Source organism: Neomonachus schauinslandi, chromosome 12, assembly GCF_002201575.2.
Source record: "Neomonachus schauinslandi chromosome 12, ASM220157v2, whole genome shotgun sequence".
NCBI lineage: Eukaryota > Metazoa > Chordata > Mammalia > Carnivora > Phocidae > Neomonachus > Neomonachus schauinslandi.
The window spans coordinates 4,614,423-4,631,577 of record NC_058414.1 but is presented as its reverse complement, the minus strand read 5'-3'; the positions used below and the strand labels follow the sequence as shown (position 1 = coordinate 4,631,577).

At 48.1% G+C, this 17,155-nt stretch overlaps 1 protein-coding gene across 1 annotated transcript in view; it reads left to right on the top strand.

The window, feature by feature from the left end:
* GRB10 (growth factor receptor bound protein 10) overlaps positions 1-17,155 on the top strand; it is a 160,367-nt gene that overhangs the window by 70,101 nt on the left and 73,111 nt on the right. The window contains exon 4 of the mRNA XM_044920255.1: positions 1,227-1,317. Within this exon, the coding sequence (XP_044776190.1) occupies positions 1,227-1,317 (91 nt within the window). The remainder of the gene's footprint in view (positions 1-1,226; positions 1,318-17,155) is intronic.

Below are 17,155 nucleotides of genomic sequence, written 5' to 3'. Positions count from 1 at the left end.
CCCCCCCCCCCCCCGCACAGCATGGACCAGACCCACATGTGTGTGCACACGCAGGTTGGCGTTCACACAGCAGAGGGAGTAGAGTATCCTCCATCCGTTTCTACAACCCCAGGCTGAGGCTCTGGACAGAGAGCCACTTGCTTGCTGGGGAGCATTCAGGTGACAGAGAGACTTGTCAAAATGAATGAACTTTTCTGAGTTTCTTGGGCTGCGTGGGTGGGAAGGCACGTGGGCTCTGAACCCCACCGCCTGGGTTCTAATACCAGGACTGCCCCTTCCTGGCAGGGGGCAGTAAGGTGGACATAACCTTCCTGTGCCTGAGTGTCCCCAGCTGTAAATTGGGAGTCCAGCCCGGCACAGCTTGGGGAATATTCCACCTGAGACAGGTGCCGGTACCAAGAGGTCCCTTTGCATAGGAAGGGATGAGGCGCCGAGTTGCCTGCTCTTTGTGCCGATAGTAGATGTCCCTTGCAGACACAGTTCTAAGACCTAATTATGGAGGTAATCCACGTGCAGTGTAAAAATCTCAGAATTTCTCAAATCTGAAAGCGAAACTTGACCTCTTTCCACCCCACGTTAATCCCTGCTAGTATTCTAAGTGCTTAAATATGAAAAGGCCCATTTTCGTTTCCCGCATTTTAACCTGTCTTTCATTGGCTTGATTATAATCTTCACGAAGACATTTTTTCCCTAGAGTTGTGGAGTTGATTGTAACATTGCTGTTTTAACTTTTGCCTAAAATTTCTGTCCTCATCCTGACGTCTGAAAGAAAGAAAAAAAATGCCGCTGGGCCCTTCTGCTTTGTAGAGGGGGCCAATTATAAAGCAGTCTCTGGATGTTTCCGTACCAGATAACAGACCGCCTAGGGCTTGATTACCAGTAATTGTTGCAGAAAATGCATGTGCTCTGTGGAATGCTAATTATTTATATTTCGTGCTCAAATCCAACAGTCGATAATAATTCTTTTTGAATTGCTATTCAGGCAAAGCAATTTAAGCCAGAGACCTAGAGTAACTTCTCTTCTGATGCCCTTGCTAAGCAGGTGGCCCCTTTCCACGATTAACTTCCCTGATACGGTGTATTTTAAACAACCGACGTTTAAAAACCAAGAAGGTGAATACAGTGAAATAAGAAGTTGAGGAAGAAGGACATGCAGGGGAGGGTGGATGTGGACAAGAGTGAAGTGCTTCCTTTGACCAAAGCCTTTGTGCTCCCGCCTTTTCCAGGACCAGGTGGAACAGACGCCCCCCCTCAGTCCACGAGATCTGGCAGGACCTGGCTTCCCTGCCCCGTCGGACCGGCTCACGAATCACCAGGGTAAGGAATGAAAGAACGTGGTGCCACGGATGCCATGAGCCCCCCTGCAGCTTTGCCACGGTGCTGGGACTCCGTATTCTGCGAAACTGTTCTTGGCACTCACGTGAGAAGGTTCTGACCTTGGCTCTTTTCCTCTTGTAAGGAAAACAAATTCTTAAACAGGAGAAAACAAAACAAAGCAACAAAACGTGGTTGCGATATCTTGATATACAGGCATCCCCTCCTTTTTGAAAGTTTGTTTCACGCTACTTTGCTTTCACGAAAGACCTACCTTAGTACCTGTTTTTTGCTCACCTAAAGAAATCCAGAGGATTTCCACTTTTAGAAAGAAAGACTCAGCGTTGCTTTTGGGACACCTGGGTGGCTCGTTGGGTTAAGCATCTGCCTTCGGCTCAGGTCATGATCCCAGGGTCCTGCAATCAAGTCCTGCATCGGGCTCCCTGCTTGGCGGGAAGCCTGCTTCTCCCTCTTCCCGCCACTCCCCCTGCTTGTGCTCTCTCCCCCTCCCACAAATAAACAACATACTAAAAAAAAAAAAAAAAAAAAAGGAAGGAAGAAAGACTCAGCATTGCTTTTGCAGAGAGCCATTCTAGAGGCAGCGGGTGCTGAGCAGGACGGCGGCCCCGCCAAGACCCTTCCCCCTGAGCTGCGCTCAGCATTTCAGCATCCAGCATCAGAGCTGTGAGCACCTGCCGTTTATCTCCAGGTCTTTTGTTCATCCGTTATCAGAGGAGGCTGAGACAGGTGGTTTTTGGCTCTTGGAACGCTCCCCAAATTTGTCCTATGAATTAATGGTAATTGCTTCTTTGTCTTACACTGTTTCGGCTTAGGAAAGGTTTCACAGGAACGCTGAGCTCCGAATAGTGAGGGGAAACCTGTATTTCTCTTCTGTGAGCCAACCGCAGTGAGCAGAACTTCAGAATCAGTTCCACATGAGTTCTCTCAGGATGCAACATGAGGGGAATCTGACGTTACCTGTCGGGGTCTCCTCCGTGGTGCAGTCCTCTTGATGTTGGCGTGTGTATATTTGCACTCAGGCTAGTTTTGTGTGTCTGTGCTCTTGGTAGTTCTCTGCCTTGCTATGATTCTATTCCTGTTCTATTAATTTCTGATGGGATCATCATGGGAAAGAAAGGACAGGGGTTAAAAGCAAATTAGGTCCAACGGTGCACGCGTTGTTAAGGGGGTGGTTAGGGAGCAGCCTGGGAAGGGAAGCAGTCTGACTGGGGGGGAGGGGTCAGGAAAAATGCCCACAGCTTAGCTCATGGTTTGGACTGCTGGAGAGGTTAAGTACAATACACTGTAGGCTTTAGAGCTGGAAGGCATTAGGATAATAGGATTTTTAAAATGGCTTAATCAGAAAGAGGTTGAAATTTAGCAAAAAATAAGAGCTGGGAGCTTCCCATGAAGTCAAAGATCTGTTTTCTCAAGTGTTAGAAGCCGTGTCAAACAGTTGGGATTTTCTGTGTCGAGCATAATGTTAGGGTCATCTTTGAGAACCCTTGCAACAAGAAAAAAACCCGATTTGTAAATATTGGCTTTGCAACTTAGGAACATTTTAATTGATTACATTTCACTGATTACTAGGGGTCTCATTTAAACTGAAATAATCGAAGTTTGGGTAGTAATGTTCATATAAAAATCTACGTTGATGCTTTAATCCAAAAGTTAGAAAAAAAAATTACATGGAAAGAACTTTTTAAAGCTTAACGCTTGGGACACCTGGGTGGCTCAGTCAGTTAAGTGTCCACCTGCGGCTCAGGTCATGATCCCAGGATCCTGGGATCGAGCCCCACATTGGGCTCCCTGCTCAGCGGGGAACCTGCTTCTCCTTCTCTCTCTGCTTCTTCCCTGCTTGTGTTCTCTCTCTCTCTCTCTGTTAAATAAATAAGAATTTTAATAAATAAATAAATAAGTGAATCTTAAAGCTTTTTTAAGGTTTAAAACTAAGATGTACATTCAAGTATCCCATGGATTTCACAGCTGCTCGGTGAGTGGCCGTGAGGGTTGAGCACAGAAGGTGGAACGGGCTTCATGCAGAACAGAGCGGATTCCCTTCCTTGCTCCAGTTACATGCCGGCTGCTGAAGCTGAGAATCGGGCACGTCCCAGCACCTGAAGCAGGGCCAAAGGGAACGAGTGAATGCGTCTCCACCCGTGACCTCGAACACCTTTCTCTCCAATCCTCAATAAGTCTGCACACGTTGCACGTAGAACAGGGAAAACAGAAGGACTCATGCAGGTGGGCCACGGGACAGATGTTTTTAGAGAGTGAGCAGTGCCCATCCTTATTTCCACCGGGCTCTAGAAGACACCAGCAGTGGAGGGCAGTTCAGATCGGGGAGCCAGGCACGGCTGGCAGGGCCCAGGCAGCCTTCCGAGAGACAGCAGTGGTGCTGAGCGCCCTGCTCCATCCCCACACCGGGGTGGGGCAGAGCACAAGCCACCCCCAAAGAGTCTGCAAACTGAAGTCCCTACACACTGAGAAATACAGCCACCAGAATCACCAGACCGCTGCTTTCCACATGCAGCGAAGATGGGTCTGACCATGGCTTTGAAGGAAGTGTGCATGTCCTGCTCAGGGAGGTGGATGAAAGCACGGTGTCCTAAAGGACAAACCGAAATGCAGTGGGGCGATGGGGGGGGTTGGGGTCCATGTTTTAGAAGTGAAATACATAGTTATTGGCATTTTCAAAGTTCTGGATTCAGTCTAAGGAGAATTAATGAGTTGGCATCACCTCCTAACAGCACAGAGAGACCTGGGAAATGCAAGTGGGCCATTGGACACACACACTCACATGTCCTGGAGCGTGCAGGGGGCAGGGAAGGGGGGGATTTGAAGAGAGCCTGGTGGGAGTTGGCCAGAACTGGACAGTCAGTCCCCAGAGGGGCTCAAAGAACCAAGAGGAAAAGGGAAGACTAATCCACATTGGGAAGCATCTAGGAAGATTCCAGAAATCCAAGGCAAAGAGAAGGTCTGCGGCGAAAATGCAGACTTCCCAGCGCCTGAACGACCTTCGGACGGGCAGCTCACGCGTGCCCAGCAAGTGCCAGAGGCTAATGCGGGTGTTCTCAAAGCGCTGCAGGGAAAGCGACTGTCCGTCTGCAGGTTCACACCAACATGAACTGAAAGCAAAAGAAAGCTTTTTCAGGCAAAGATTGAGAAAATTTGTTACTGTTGGCCTTCTCTGAAAGATTATAGAAAGTTGTACTTTAGAAAGAAGATCGTGAATGCCTTGCAAAGCGGCGAGTAGGGGACACAGTAATGCGCAGAGAAAGGGACGACATGTCACAAGGTCAATTCCATATGAATTGTTAAACGAAGGTTAAACTGAACTTCCGATAATTAGACGCCCTGAGTGTGTGTGTGTGTGTGTGTGTGTGTGTGTGTGTGTGTGTGTGTTGAGGTTTGTTCTCTGCGTGGTTATATTATAATACCATTTCAGGGTTTTTTCCATGAGCAATTATATAATAAGACTCAGGAGAAGTAGAATGTAAAACAATTTGAGACTGCATTAGAAAAAATGTACACTTAGTTATGTATTCTAAAGATTTTATTTATTTATTTGGGGAGGGGGGGGCAGAGGGAGAGAGAGAATCTCAAACGTGGAGCCTGACACAGGGCTCGATCTCATGACCCTGAGGTCATGACCTGAGCTGAAACTAAGAGTCAGATGCTCAACCAACTGAGCCACCCAGGCACCCCCTTAGTTACGTATTTTAAAATCTTAGTTGCAACTAAAATATTGACTGTAATTACTAAAACAATACGTGTACGTAGTTTCTAATCTAGCAGAAAAAGATATAAGGGAATCTATATTTAATAAAAACAACCAACATCAATAGAAAAGGAAGAGAAACAAGATGTGAAAAACAAAAAAGGTTGTCAGGTAGAAAATACAAAATATGTCAGAGTCATTCCAATCGTATCTGTAACAGTATTAACAGGCCCGGATTAGTAGAAACATATAGAACCCTGCACCCAACAGACTCTTGATTATTTTCTAAAATCTATGTAGCTTTTTAAAAAGTCGACCACATATGGGAAACTGCAGTAAATTTTATTTTATGTTTTAAATTTATTTTTTTGCACTAAATTTGAAGCAATCTATTTCATGCAAGCCACGTTCTTCGATCCAGAGTGAGTAAAATTGGAAATCAACAGAAAAAGTTCAAAACGAAAACACATAAACATGTGCATGGAAACTTTAAAACACACCTTTGCCCCACTCGTGGATTACAGCGGAAGTCACAATGAAAGTACCAGTCATTTAGAATTGAGTGAAAAATACATGTACTGCAGGTATAAAATTGTTTAAAGTGTTCAAGACCCCATTTGTAATCTTGGCAGAAAAATGGAAATTAGGAGCATGACAAATGAAGAATGCTAAGGAATGTAGAGAAAATAGTTACAAAAACTGAGATCAGAAATTAGGGGAATGATGAAGAAAGTATCGATAGGTGGGAACAAAACCAAAACCCAGTCCTTTGTAAAATCTACCAAAACTGCAAACCTTCAGCACAGACACTCTTGAGGAAGATGGGCGTGCAGGAAAACCACATGGAGAGCACGCCAGGGAGTTCAAACAATAACACAAGAAAACCATAAGTTCATCCCTGTGACTGTGCAAATACGAGGGAAATGGAGAATGGATCGCAAAAACAAAATGGCAACACGCAACACTGACAAGGATGTTGGAGCCACAAGAACTCTCATTCGCTGGCGGTGGGAATGCAAAATGTCACAGGTGTTTTGGAGGGCAGTTTGTCAGTTTCTTGCAAAACTGAGCTTACTCTGACCATACGATCCAGCAGTCACGTGCCTTCGCTGTTACCCAGAAGAACTGAAAGCTTATGTCCACACAGAAGCCTGCCTACACAGGGATGTGCATGGCTGCTTTATTCGTAACTGCCAAAAAGTTTGGAAGCAACCATGACATCCTTCATTAGAGGAACGGATAAATAAGCTCGTCCATCCAGACAATGCAGTGCTAAGAAGAAATGAGCTATCAAGTCACAGAAAGACGGGGAGGAAGCTGGGATGCATAGTCCTGTGTGGAAGAAGCCAGTGTGAAAAATCGACAGGCAGTAGGATTCCAAGTCTGTGACGTTCTGGAAAAGGAAAAACTGTGGAGACAGTAACGAGACCAGTGGTTGCCAGGGTGGCAATGGAAAAACATGACTAGGCAGAGCAGGGAGGATTTAGAGTGGTGGCAATATTGTGTATGATGTCATAAGGATGGATATATTTGTCCAAACCCATGGAACATTCAACACCAAGACTGAACCCTAAGGTCAGCTATGGACTTTGGCCGGTTAGGATATGTCAGCATCTGTGGTTTAAAAAAAAAAAAAAAAGTACCGTTCTAGTGCGTGAAGTTGATCATGGGCAAGGCCACGCTTGTAGGAGAGTATTGGGTATATGGGAAATCTCCATCCCCTCCTCTAAAACTGCTCTAAACAAATAAAGTCTTAAAAAAAAAAAAAACACAAAAAACCGCCTGATCCCTAGAGATTACCTAAAAAACTAACCTAGAGATTACCTAGGAAAACCAAGACTATTTCTCCTGTACAGTGAATGCATCTGGAATATTCTGACAGAATGTATAGCTCTGTGAGTGGTGTGGACAGCTCTCAAAAGTTTCAGGTACAGAATTTGGAAGAAATAAGGAGGAAGAGTTGAAAGAGGAAAGCGAAGTGAAAATAATAATTCGACTCCTGGCAAAATACAAAATCTTAATAAGGAATTAAGTGGCAGAATGGAGTCTATAATCCGGTACCATCGCCTCAAAAATGTTTGGGGTTTTGCAGATGTGAGTGTCACAGAACCTTCAAGGAGCAAATCATTGCTCCTTTCACACGAGCTGTGGGAGAGGTAGAGACCAGAGCCTTGACTCATCTTACCATGCTCTGTAGCTCTGCAGGAGACAGCACAAGAAATCCACATATGGGCGTATTTCACATGATCATACAACCGTGTAAAGCGGTAGTCAGATTTACCCCTTTGCCTTAAATTAAGCATCAAACAAATGTTATAACCAAGTTGGGTTCGTTATAATCATGCAAGGATGCTTTACCAACGTTAGATGGTGAAGGCGTTGACACATTCAAAGATTGAAGGGGGAAAAGTGATATCTCACCAGCGACCACGAGAATATACACAATTCTCCACTCACATAATACAGAACAGATGAAGAGAGCAAAACCCTGGCTAAGCCGGAACTTTAGGAAACCTCCGTAACCTGTCACAAGTGTAGAGCATCCACCATACATATTAGTCATGTCTGTGAAAACACAGACTCACACCCAAGTGTAAGTTGCCGCTGAAGGACATAAAAAAGACATAAACAATTGGAGCGCTCTTCCGTGATGGCGAATCAGAAGACTTAACTAGCAAAGATGTCGCATGTTATCAAATTTGTCTTTAAATTTAATGCACGTGCGGCCACACTTTGCAGTTTTGGTATGATTTGTCAGATGGCTCCTAACTTTGTCTTTAAGATTTTATTTTTAAGTCATCGCTATACACAGTGTGGGATTCAAACCCACAACCCTGAGATCAGGAGTCACTGCTCAACCGACTGAGCCAGCCACGTGCCCCAGATGGCTCATAAGGAATGATAACAAAGCTTCTCTAGGAGCCATCACAATTAGGAAAGCGTGTTAATGATTCAAGGATGCGTTGACCTGAGCACCAGAATAGACGTGTTATAAAGAGCCCCACACATTTATGGAAACTCGGTGCAGCTCGGAGAAGTCCCAGCAGAGCAGCGAGGACCCACGGGGCTGGGTGTGGGGAGGAGCGGAGGGGAACTGGAACCCTGCCCCCATCCTATCCTTAATCATCAGTTTCAGGCCAGTTCAATCACTACGAGTAGAAAACAGCATTTTCTAAAAACTTACTCAAATAAGAATGAGTCATGAGAATCCTTGTGCCCTCAGGCTAAGAAAGAATTTCCTCAGTAAGACTCAGCACCACTGTAAAGGAAAAATGGTGTTTGAGGACACGGCAGATACACATCTGTGCAGGGGCACAGCGGCCTTCCAAACACGAACCTGCACACTCCGGCCTGGGACAAATCATTGCAGTGCATTTAGCACGCAGACTGTTAGGAGCCTCAGTTTATTTTTTTATTTATTTTATTTTTTTAAAGATTTTATTTATTTATTTGACAGAGAGAGACACAGCGAGAGAGGGAACACAAGCAGGGGGAGTGGGAGAGGGAGAAGCAGGCTCCCCGCAGAGCAGGGAGCCCGATGCGGGACTCGATCCCAGGACCCTGGATCATGACCTGAGCTGAAGGCAGTCGCTTGACCAACTGAGCCACCCAGGCGCCCCGTAAAAGCCCTCTAAGTAAGAGAAACAATCAAATAGGAAAACTGGCAGAAGGCACGCAGGGGAAAGCATGCTGTGTGTGTTTGGACCACGGACACTCATGGCACATGGGAAATGTGGCAACAGAGCTGGACAAGGCGGTGGCCGAGGCTCGAGGTCTGGGATTGGGCTAGGAAGGCACACCTCTCTCTGTCAAGTGTGTCCAAATGCCACCATGCTCTTCTCTGCCGGTGGCGCCCCCAGCCCCGGGTCTGGACTGAGTGGGCTTGGGGATTGCAGGAACCGCCCCCCCATCCCCCGACCCTGCGGGGCCCTCCTCCCTGCCTCTCCGAGCCTCCCCTTCCCCACTTTGCATCTGACCCCAGGTTCGAGCTCGGGTTCCTCTTAACAAGATGCCCTGGGCCCACAGGACAGAATCTGACAAAGGTCCGGGACTGTTCTCTGCCTCCTGTGATCTGCAGGGCCCCCTCGGATGCTCTGATTAGAGGCCTGAAGGTTTGTGCCATTGTTTGAGGTCAACTTAGCTGGTTCTTTGCAGGGGACCTGGTATTTAAAACAAAAGGCTCACTGTGACTTTCCTTGACCTGTTCTTTCTCTCTGGCAGAGAGGATTTAGTGCTCTCCTGTTTATTAGCTTGTTCCAACGTAAGCAGCTTATTTTTGTGTGATCGTCGTCGCAATGCTTCAGGCATCTCCCAGCCACACCCTGCAGGAAGGGTTGCGTTTTCCTTTAAAAGTCGGTGGTTTTATAATAGCTAGAATTGCTCTTGACAGTTTTTTACAGATATGTTTCTATTGTGGTAAAATATACATGACATCAAATTGATCATTTTAACTGTTGTTAAGTGCACAGTTCCGTGGTGTTCGTTACAGTCACGGTGTTGGGCAGTTATTAGCACCATCTATTTCAAAAACTTTTGTGTCGCCCAAACAGAAAGTCTGTATGTATGAAAGCAATAATCCCCAACCCCACCCCAGCTCTTGGTAACCTCTACGCTACTGTCTCTGTGATTTTGCCTCTTCTAGTTACTTGACGGATGTGGAATCCTATATTATTTCTTCTTTGTGTCTGGCTTATTTCACTGAGCACGGTCGTCGAGGTTCATCCTCGTTATAGCGTGTGTCCCAGTTTCATTCCTTCTGTGGCTGATCCTCCTCTGCGGTGCACACGCATTGCGTGTTGGTCTGTCTGTCCGTCCGTGTGTACCGGGCTGCGTCCACCCACAGCTCCCGGGAATGGTGCAGCGGGAGACACAGGTGTATGGTACCTGTTGGAGTCCCTGCTCTCAGGACCTTTGGGTCTATACTTAGGGATGGAATTAGTAACACAGTCATTCTGGGTTTAGCTTTCTCTTGACCGTATTTTTGATAACGTGAGGTTTCAGAGGATTGTGGTTTCTCGAAGTTTGGTCTTTTCTCATTTTATGTTTTTTATTTTTTTAAAGATTTTATTTATTCGTCAGAGAGAGAGAGAGCACAAGCAGGGGGAGCGGCAGACAGAGGGAGAAGCAGGCTCCCCGTGGAGCAGGGAGCCCAATGTGGGACTTGATCCCAGGACCGTGGGACTTGATCCCAGGACCCCGGGATCATGACCCGAGCAGGAGGCAGATGCTTAACCAACTGAGCCGCCCAGGTGCCCCAGAAACAGCTTGTTTAAAATGGAAAAGACCAGGGCACCTGAGTGGCTCAGTCGTTAAGCATCTGCCTTCGGCTCAGGTCATGATCCCGGGGTCCTGGGATCGAGCCCAATGTTGGGCTCCCTGCTCAGCAGGGAGCCTGCTTCTCCCTCTGCCTATCCTCTCTGCTCGTGTTCTCTCTCTCTCTCAAATAAATAAATAAATCTTTAAAAAAAACCCAAAAAACTGTTTCTGTTGGCTCTTCCTGCCTGCCACTGAGGCTGAGCTGTGTGGTCATATGTGTGCGTGTTCATTTCGGGACCGAGGTCCGTTTGGAGACAGGAATGTGTGAGCATCACAGTGAAGCCTCCCAAGATGGATTGCAGACATTGTCCATGGCGCCCAGAATCATACATCCAGGGACCCAGGGCTCCCGTGGAGACACCAGACTCCAGCACTTGGCTTGGATAATCTGTTTGCCAAGTGGAAGAGACCACAGTTAGAAAAGAAGGTCAGTAGAGAAGATGAAGGGTTTTTTATCTTCCCCTGCAGGGAGCCTTGGCCAATGTCACAGATGTTGGGGGTGGCCATGCTCGGGGCCAGATATTTCTTGGCTCTTGTTTCTTCCAGTGGTGGTGCCCCGTGACCGTGGGCGACTTAGGAACCACGTTATGGTTTAGATTCTCCAATAGCAAATACCCATCTCGCATAAGTACGGTGAAAAACACTAATAGGACAGTGATAACTTGGAGTCCCGTGCTAAAACCTCCCGTGTGTCTTCTGTGTTTTCCGTGGAGTTGTTAGAGCTGCAGATCAGGAAACTGAGCCAGGGATGTATGGTAACTTGCCCAAAGGGACTGAGAGGTCACTCAGTGCTCAAATTGGAATCGAAGCCATGTCCGTGCATCTTCAAATTTGGAGGTAATTTAGGGGACTCTTGTAGCATGCACCTGTTGTATAAGCTGTTACGAGTAAGTGTTACTTTATGGACCACGTTTCCCCCTTTCTCCTGAGATCGTGCATTTCTTGAGTAGAAGAACCGTGTTTTACTTATGCTGAAGGTTCTGCTCTGGTGCCTTGCTCATACTTGTTTCTAATAGATCATTTCTTAAGGAATTCCTGAACGTACATGCCATAGATGCACTTGTGGGTTCCCGAAAGGTCCTGAGTTCTCACCCCTACCCTCCAGGAGGGAGGCTCTGGTAATTCCAGATGACCAAAGACCTTCCCTTCCCATGGTGCCATTTAAGGGGTGTCAGGGGCATTTGAGGTGGGATGAGAGAGGACGAAACCAGAAAGTTAGCTGGCAAGACTCCTCTCAATTGTAGCTTTTGGACCCAGCTCCTGTCATAGTTCAGTGGATGTCCATCTTTTACTATATTATCCATGAGAACATCATCAACATTTTACCTGCTTTACACATGCACGCACGCGCGCGCACACATCAAAGTAACTCTTACTTTCTTAGCATCCTGCCCTCATAGGGAAACGATGCTGTCCCCTAAAGATAAAGTCCTTTTTCTGATGTGTTCAACAGAATCCTGAATAGTAATGAATATTGGCCTCTGGTTGGATATTGAAGCCGACGTTGAGTATGATTTTGATTTCCTTCACCCTCCCGCCATGCCTAAACACCTTTTCTTAGGGCTGAGATGGCAAAAAAACTAGGAGGAAAACCATCCATAATCGTTCTCCCACAGAGTGACATCTTTTTGCCTTTTGGAAAACGAAATGCATTCAGGCCACGTCTAAGTATCGCGTTTGCCCACATGATTAATGCTGCTTCTGCAGTATCCATTCAAATGACAATATCACAGACCTTCAGAAAGGGAGGCTATGGTTTCTTGCCTATGTCCTCTGTTTCGTACCTGTTTAGGTGACTTCCCTGTTATAAAAACAGGTTCTTCACCTGTTAACCAGTGAATCCAACTAACTGTGCTATGCGGTGGGCACTCTCGTTATCCTGTATTTGCATTGGAGGAAACTGAGGCCCAGGGGTCAGAAGAGTCACCCAGATCACCCCCTGCGGAGTGGCAGAGCCCAGTTTGGCCCCAGCGGGTGGGCTCCGACCCCCTTGGCCTCTGGAGTTACCCCCCATCCTCCAAGGTCTGCTTGTGCCTTCCTGTCCTTCCGACTCCTCAGAGTTTTCAGTGCATCAAAATGAGATTTTTGAGGTAGGGGCTGAGTTTTCCTTGTCCTTGGAAGCAGCCAAATAGGTTGGACCCCCTGCAGCCTCCTCCCCTATCCTGGACCTGTGCCCGCTCCATCCTTTGCACTCGGAAGAGTATCTGTCTGCATGAGGAAGACAGAACAAAAAGCCATTGAGGCACCTGCTCGCTCCATCTTTCCCAGAGTCAGGCGAACCTCGGACCTCCCCGTTCCCAGTTCCCCATTGGCACGGAAACACTCTACGTCACCCTCTGTGATCCCCGGGTCTCAGCTCTTCCAGCTCACTTTCCTGATGCTCGGACGGCTCATGCCATGCTGGCCTGTTCCCTTTTAGCGGATCATTGGACCCCATTAATGTTTCACGTTTCCTTTGCTGTCAGGATGCTCACCGCTCGTAGAGGGCTTTATCCCCGTGAGTCCTGTGTTCCTCCAGCCTGTTGGCTTTTCTTACTTTTGCTCCTCACTTTTCCTGTTTCTTACATTCGTTCGACGTATATCTGTTGCTTGTCTAGGCCATGCCAGTCCCAGGGGACACAGCAGTGCACAGCGAGGTTTTAATTTATTGGCCATAGAACACACGGACCTTTGCATCCATCCAAAGAAGTATCAATCCATTTTTGGAAGCGGTGGGTACAACTTAGATATAATTCAGTGGGCACACCATTCTGTTTGTCCAGACACCTTGGGGTCCTTCCGTCGCTGTAGGTGACGTGCACTGACCCCCATGCTGTCACCTCCTTCCTGGATGCCCCCCGCTGCCCGTTGAATAAGTTGCTTCCCCTTGGATCTTCTCTTGCGGTTTTTTTTTTTTTTTCCCTCCTGAAAACTCACACTTTGTTTTGTTTTTTTAGTTTGTCAAGTACGTGTCTGTCTTTCCCATTTCTTTCTAGGCTCCTTGAGACCGGGGATCACGTTTTCGTTTTTAATCTTTGTGGGGGGGAAAAAAAAACTAAAAAGAATGTTGGAGTTTTAGGCTCACTGGGGTAGGAACTGAGGGTCCACCAGTAGCTGTGAGACTCCGGGTGTATATTTTCACCTCTCTGAGCCTCGGTTTTCTAATCTGTGGAATGGGCGTGATAGCATGCAGCTCATGGCTGTGGTGTAAGGATTGTGTAAGCGATCCCAGCGAATGTTCTTGTACCGCGCCCCCTCCCCCCGCCCCCTGCACACTCTGTCTCTCCGAATTACTCTTTGACCAGCACGCAGGGCAGTGGACATAGCAGACAAGGAAAGTTTGTCCAAGGGGATACCGAATCAGGCTCTGTCAAGGGCTAAGTGCTCCTTGGAGATGCGAGCAGGGGGTCCATGACTTGAGAAGCATACCCTACTTCTCATCTTCCCTCTGGAAATGGAGCTCTTCCCAGTGCAGAGCCCACCTGCCCACCAAGCCCCACTCCTCCCGTTCCAGTGTTTCTGTGGGCAACGCCATGTGGAGCGAGGCGGGTACTTAGGATGTATGAAGCCGTGTCTTCTCCTGGGAAGCTCAGCTGCATCCATGGTGGGCCAGGGAAGCCAGAGAGACTCTGGCATGGAGGAAGAGTGTGCTTTCAGAGGGAGAGAGATTTCTCACGGCGGGGATGCCCCAAGTATACTTCCTGGTTGGGGACAGAATTGCATCCTGTGACCTCAGGGATGACCTGGTAGGTCTGACAGGGTCAGGCAGGCTCACACAGGCACGGCTCTGGCCTGCTGGGTAACTCTTCCTGCACGGTCCCCATGCCTGGACACGTGTCCTCCCTTGTTGGAATTAGTCTGGCATTTATCCACCTGGTGGCCTGTGTGTCACCTGCCTGGTGGGCCTTTTTCCAAGGAACAGCCACCAGAGGGTTTGGGAAGGCTGCCTGGCTGACTTTCTAGAAAATTCGACAGCTGGATTTATGCAGGCTGCTGACTCCATTGTTTAGGTATTCAGTGCCAATTTACTAAGCACCTATTATGTGCCAGGTGTGGAGTTAGTGAAGCCAAAGTGAAAGAACATGAAGTTCCAGTCTTCTAGGAACTCAAGTTTAGTGAGGAAAAACAAAAACAAAAACAAAAGAAAATTAAAATGTAAGAAGGAGGCAACATGTTCAGCTTCGGAGGTGGACAGACCTGGATCGGACTCTGCACCCTACGTCTGGGGAGCTGAGACGCTCTGCCTCAGTATCTCCAGCTGAAATCTGTGAAAATACCTACTTGTCTGGTTTGGCAAGAGGAGGAGAAACAGCTTGGGCTGTGGAGGGACCTGGCCCAGGACCTGGCGCTTTCTGGGTGCTCAGGAAGTGGGAGCTGTTGTTCATCAACATCATCATCATCATCAACAGAGAGAATAGAAATCAGACCCATGGCCTCCCCTCCTTCGCGTGCCCAGCCTGCAAGCATCCCTTTTTGTCCCGGGGCATTCATCAGAACATACCGCTTCACTTCTCTCCGTTGAAAAATAGTTTTCAAAAAGAATAATAAGCCCTCGGTTAGGACCTCCCTCCGTTCCTTCCCTGACCCAACTCCAAAGAACTGGATTCAGAATGAATCCGGGTGAGTTTCAGGAGGCTGTTTTCACAAACCAAAGCCGCCTGGGTGCTCCCGCTCCTCGCTTATCGGGTTCAGGGGGGACGCCTCCAGATTCGCAGAGCCCGCCTGCTTCATGCGGAGCGTCCCGTCTCTCCGGCGAAACCCCATTTCCCCTCACATCCTGGAAAGCCAGCCCCTCTCTCCTGGGCATTTCAGTTCTGGGAGCTGTGCCATTTCTTGGAATCGCCCAGTACGTTCTCCTGGAATGACTTTCCCCATCCTGAGGCCTTGGAAATTGGGCGCTTCTTAGAGCTGAATGCCCTCTAGATGACGGTCTTGCCTGTAAACAGAGATCTCGTTTTAAAATTCTCCTCTTCTGCCAAGAGTGAGCAGAACCACACGAGGAACGTGTCTGGCCTCTGGGACGCTTTTCTGATTTGGCCACTCCGTCAGCTGTGCCAAGGTTCTCTTAGTCCGACGACACAGACCGCGCTCCATGCTGCTTGCTGTCACCCCACGCCTGTCCCTGTCCTCTCTTGCAAGATGTTCAGTCCTGGGCGGGATTCCCTCCTCTTGGCTGGAGGTCACCCCTTCCCGTAAGGAGCTTGCGCTTGCTTTCTTCACGATGTCACCTCTGCTGGTCCCTCCCTCACTTGCCACTGCTCGGGAGCAGGTTCAGCATCTCCTGTGGAGGGACTCATTCTGCCAGAGGTAGTAAAATGTCATCTCCTCCCCTGCTACTTTGTTTCCCAGGGAAATCCTTTCCCAAAGCGGGTTGGAAAGATGTGGTTACATTCAGGTGGCGGGGACTCCTGTCTCTTTTGTTAACGTCTGCATTTCCAGTACCTGGAACAATGACAGATACGTAGTTGGTGCTCGGTACCTGTTTGTCGAATGAATGGATTTTACACTTAAAGAGTTAAAATCACGGAAACAGAGCGTTAATGTTGAACGGGGTAATAGAGACTCCCCGGTGTCTAATTTGCCTTTAAAAATTTGCCTTTTTTGAAAGGGCAGTGCTAGCAAATGGGTGGACTTTGGGACTGTGACCTGGAATTTTCCTCTTCAAGTCCAGTGTTCTTGGACTAATATTTTTAGGATTGATGGCAAGTGAGAACCTTCCAGAATGACCGGCTGTTTACGTAGTTTCTTGCGCCCAGCGTCTCCCTGCTTTATGATGTAATGGAAGAATTAGGGGTCCGGACCAGAAGTCTGGAGAAGAAACACGGTAAATCGCGAAAGACAAAGATGCAATTAATTCTGTCTTTTTTGAGTGATATTTTGTGGGCATGTTTCTGTTCTCCCCTTCCCGCCCCCCAGTTGTCTTCTAATAGTACAAATAGAGATTGCACTACTGAGTCTGTGCTTTTTCTGTAACGTGTAGCTGAGGTCCTTGGTCCTTGCAGGGCGGGCTGTGACTTCTCTGGAGTGGAAAATTCTTTTCTTGTGTTGTATATTCCCACGCACGGAACACCACAGTCTTGGGTGCTTTCTGGGCGCTTCCTTGCGACCGTGAGGCAGGCCACAGTCGAAGACAGAAGGGAAGTTTGTAGACTTTCTCTTTCTAGGCGGTCTTCACCGGTCATCGGGTTCCAGTTCTAGAATTTCTGCGAACGGAGTCACGGAACGACATGGGCGGCGTTGCGGAGGGGAGGAATAGAGTCATTTGACACTTCTCTAAAACGTGGATTAAACAGCTGAATCTCACTGGAATCAAAGTCCAGTGATAGCGGTTAATCATTATCTTAACTTCTTTTGCTTGTTTGCTTTGGTGGTAGAAGCAGTGCCTTCTGGCTGCCGGGCTACCTATCTGCCCTCGGTTCGGGGATCTGCCCTGGACTTTGTGGTTTACCCTCCTCCCCGCCCCCCACCCCCCGGAGGATTGCAGTATTCCGGCCGTCCCATGGCCCTGGTGGTGAGGAGGAGGAATCGGTCAGGCCGGGGAGACATGGCCCCGCCTCCCTCCCTGGCAGCCGTTACTGTCAGCATCCTGGGCCCCTTCTAGCCCTGGCCACGAGCTGCTCTGGGGAGGTGTGGGAGCAGCTGTTGGCACAGCTGGCAGGAATCGTGGGCTCACTGTGTTTCTGCATGTTCTGTCCACTTGTGGTGGAGCTTTGCACGAGCCGTCGTAAGATGCACACCTTATCACAAGATGAATACCGGTGGGTGGGGACGGCTCCCCATCGCGTGGTCCGCAGGATGGGTGGAGAAGCATAAGTATGTGTACCG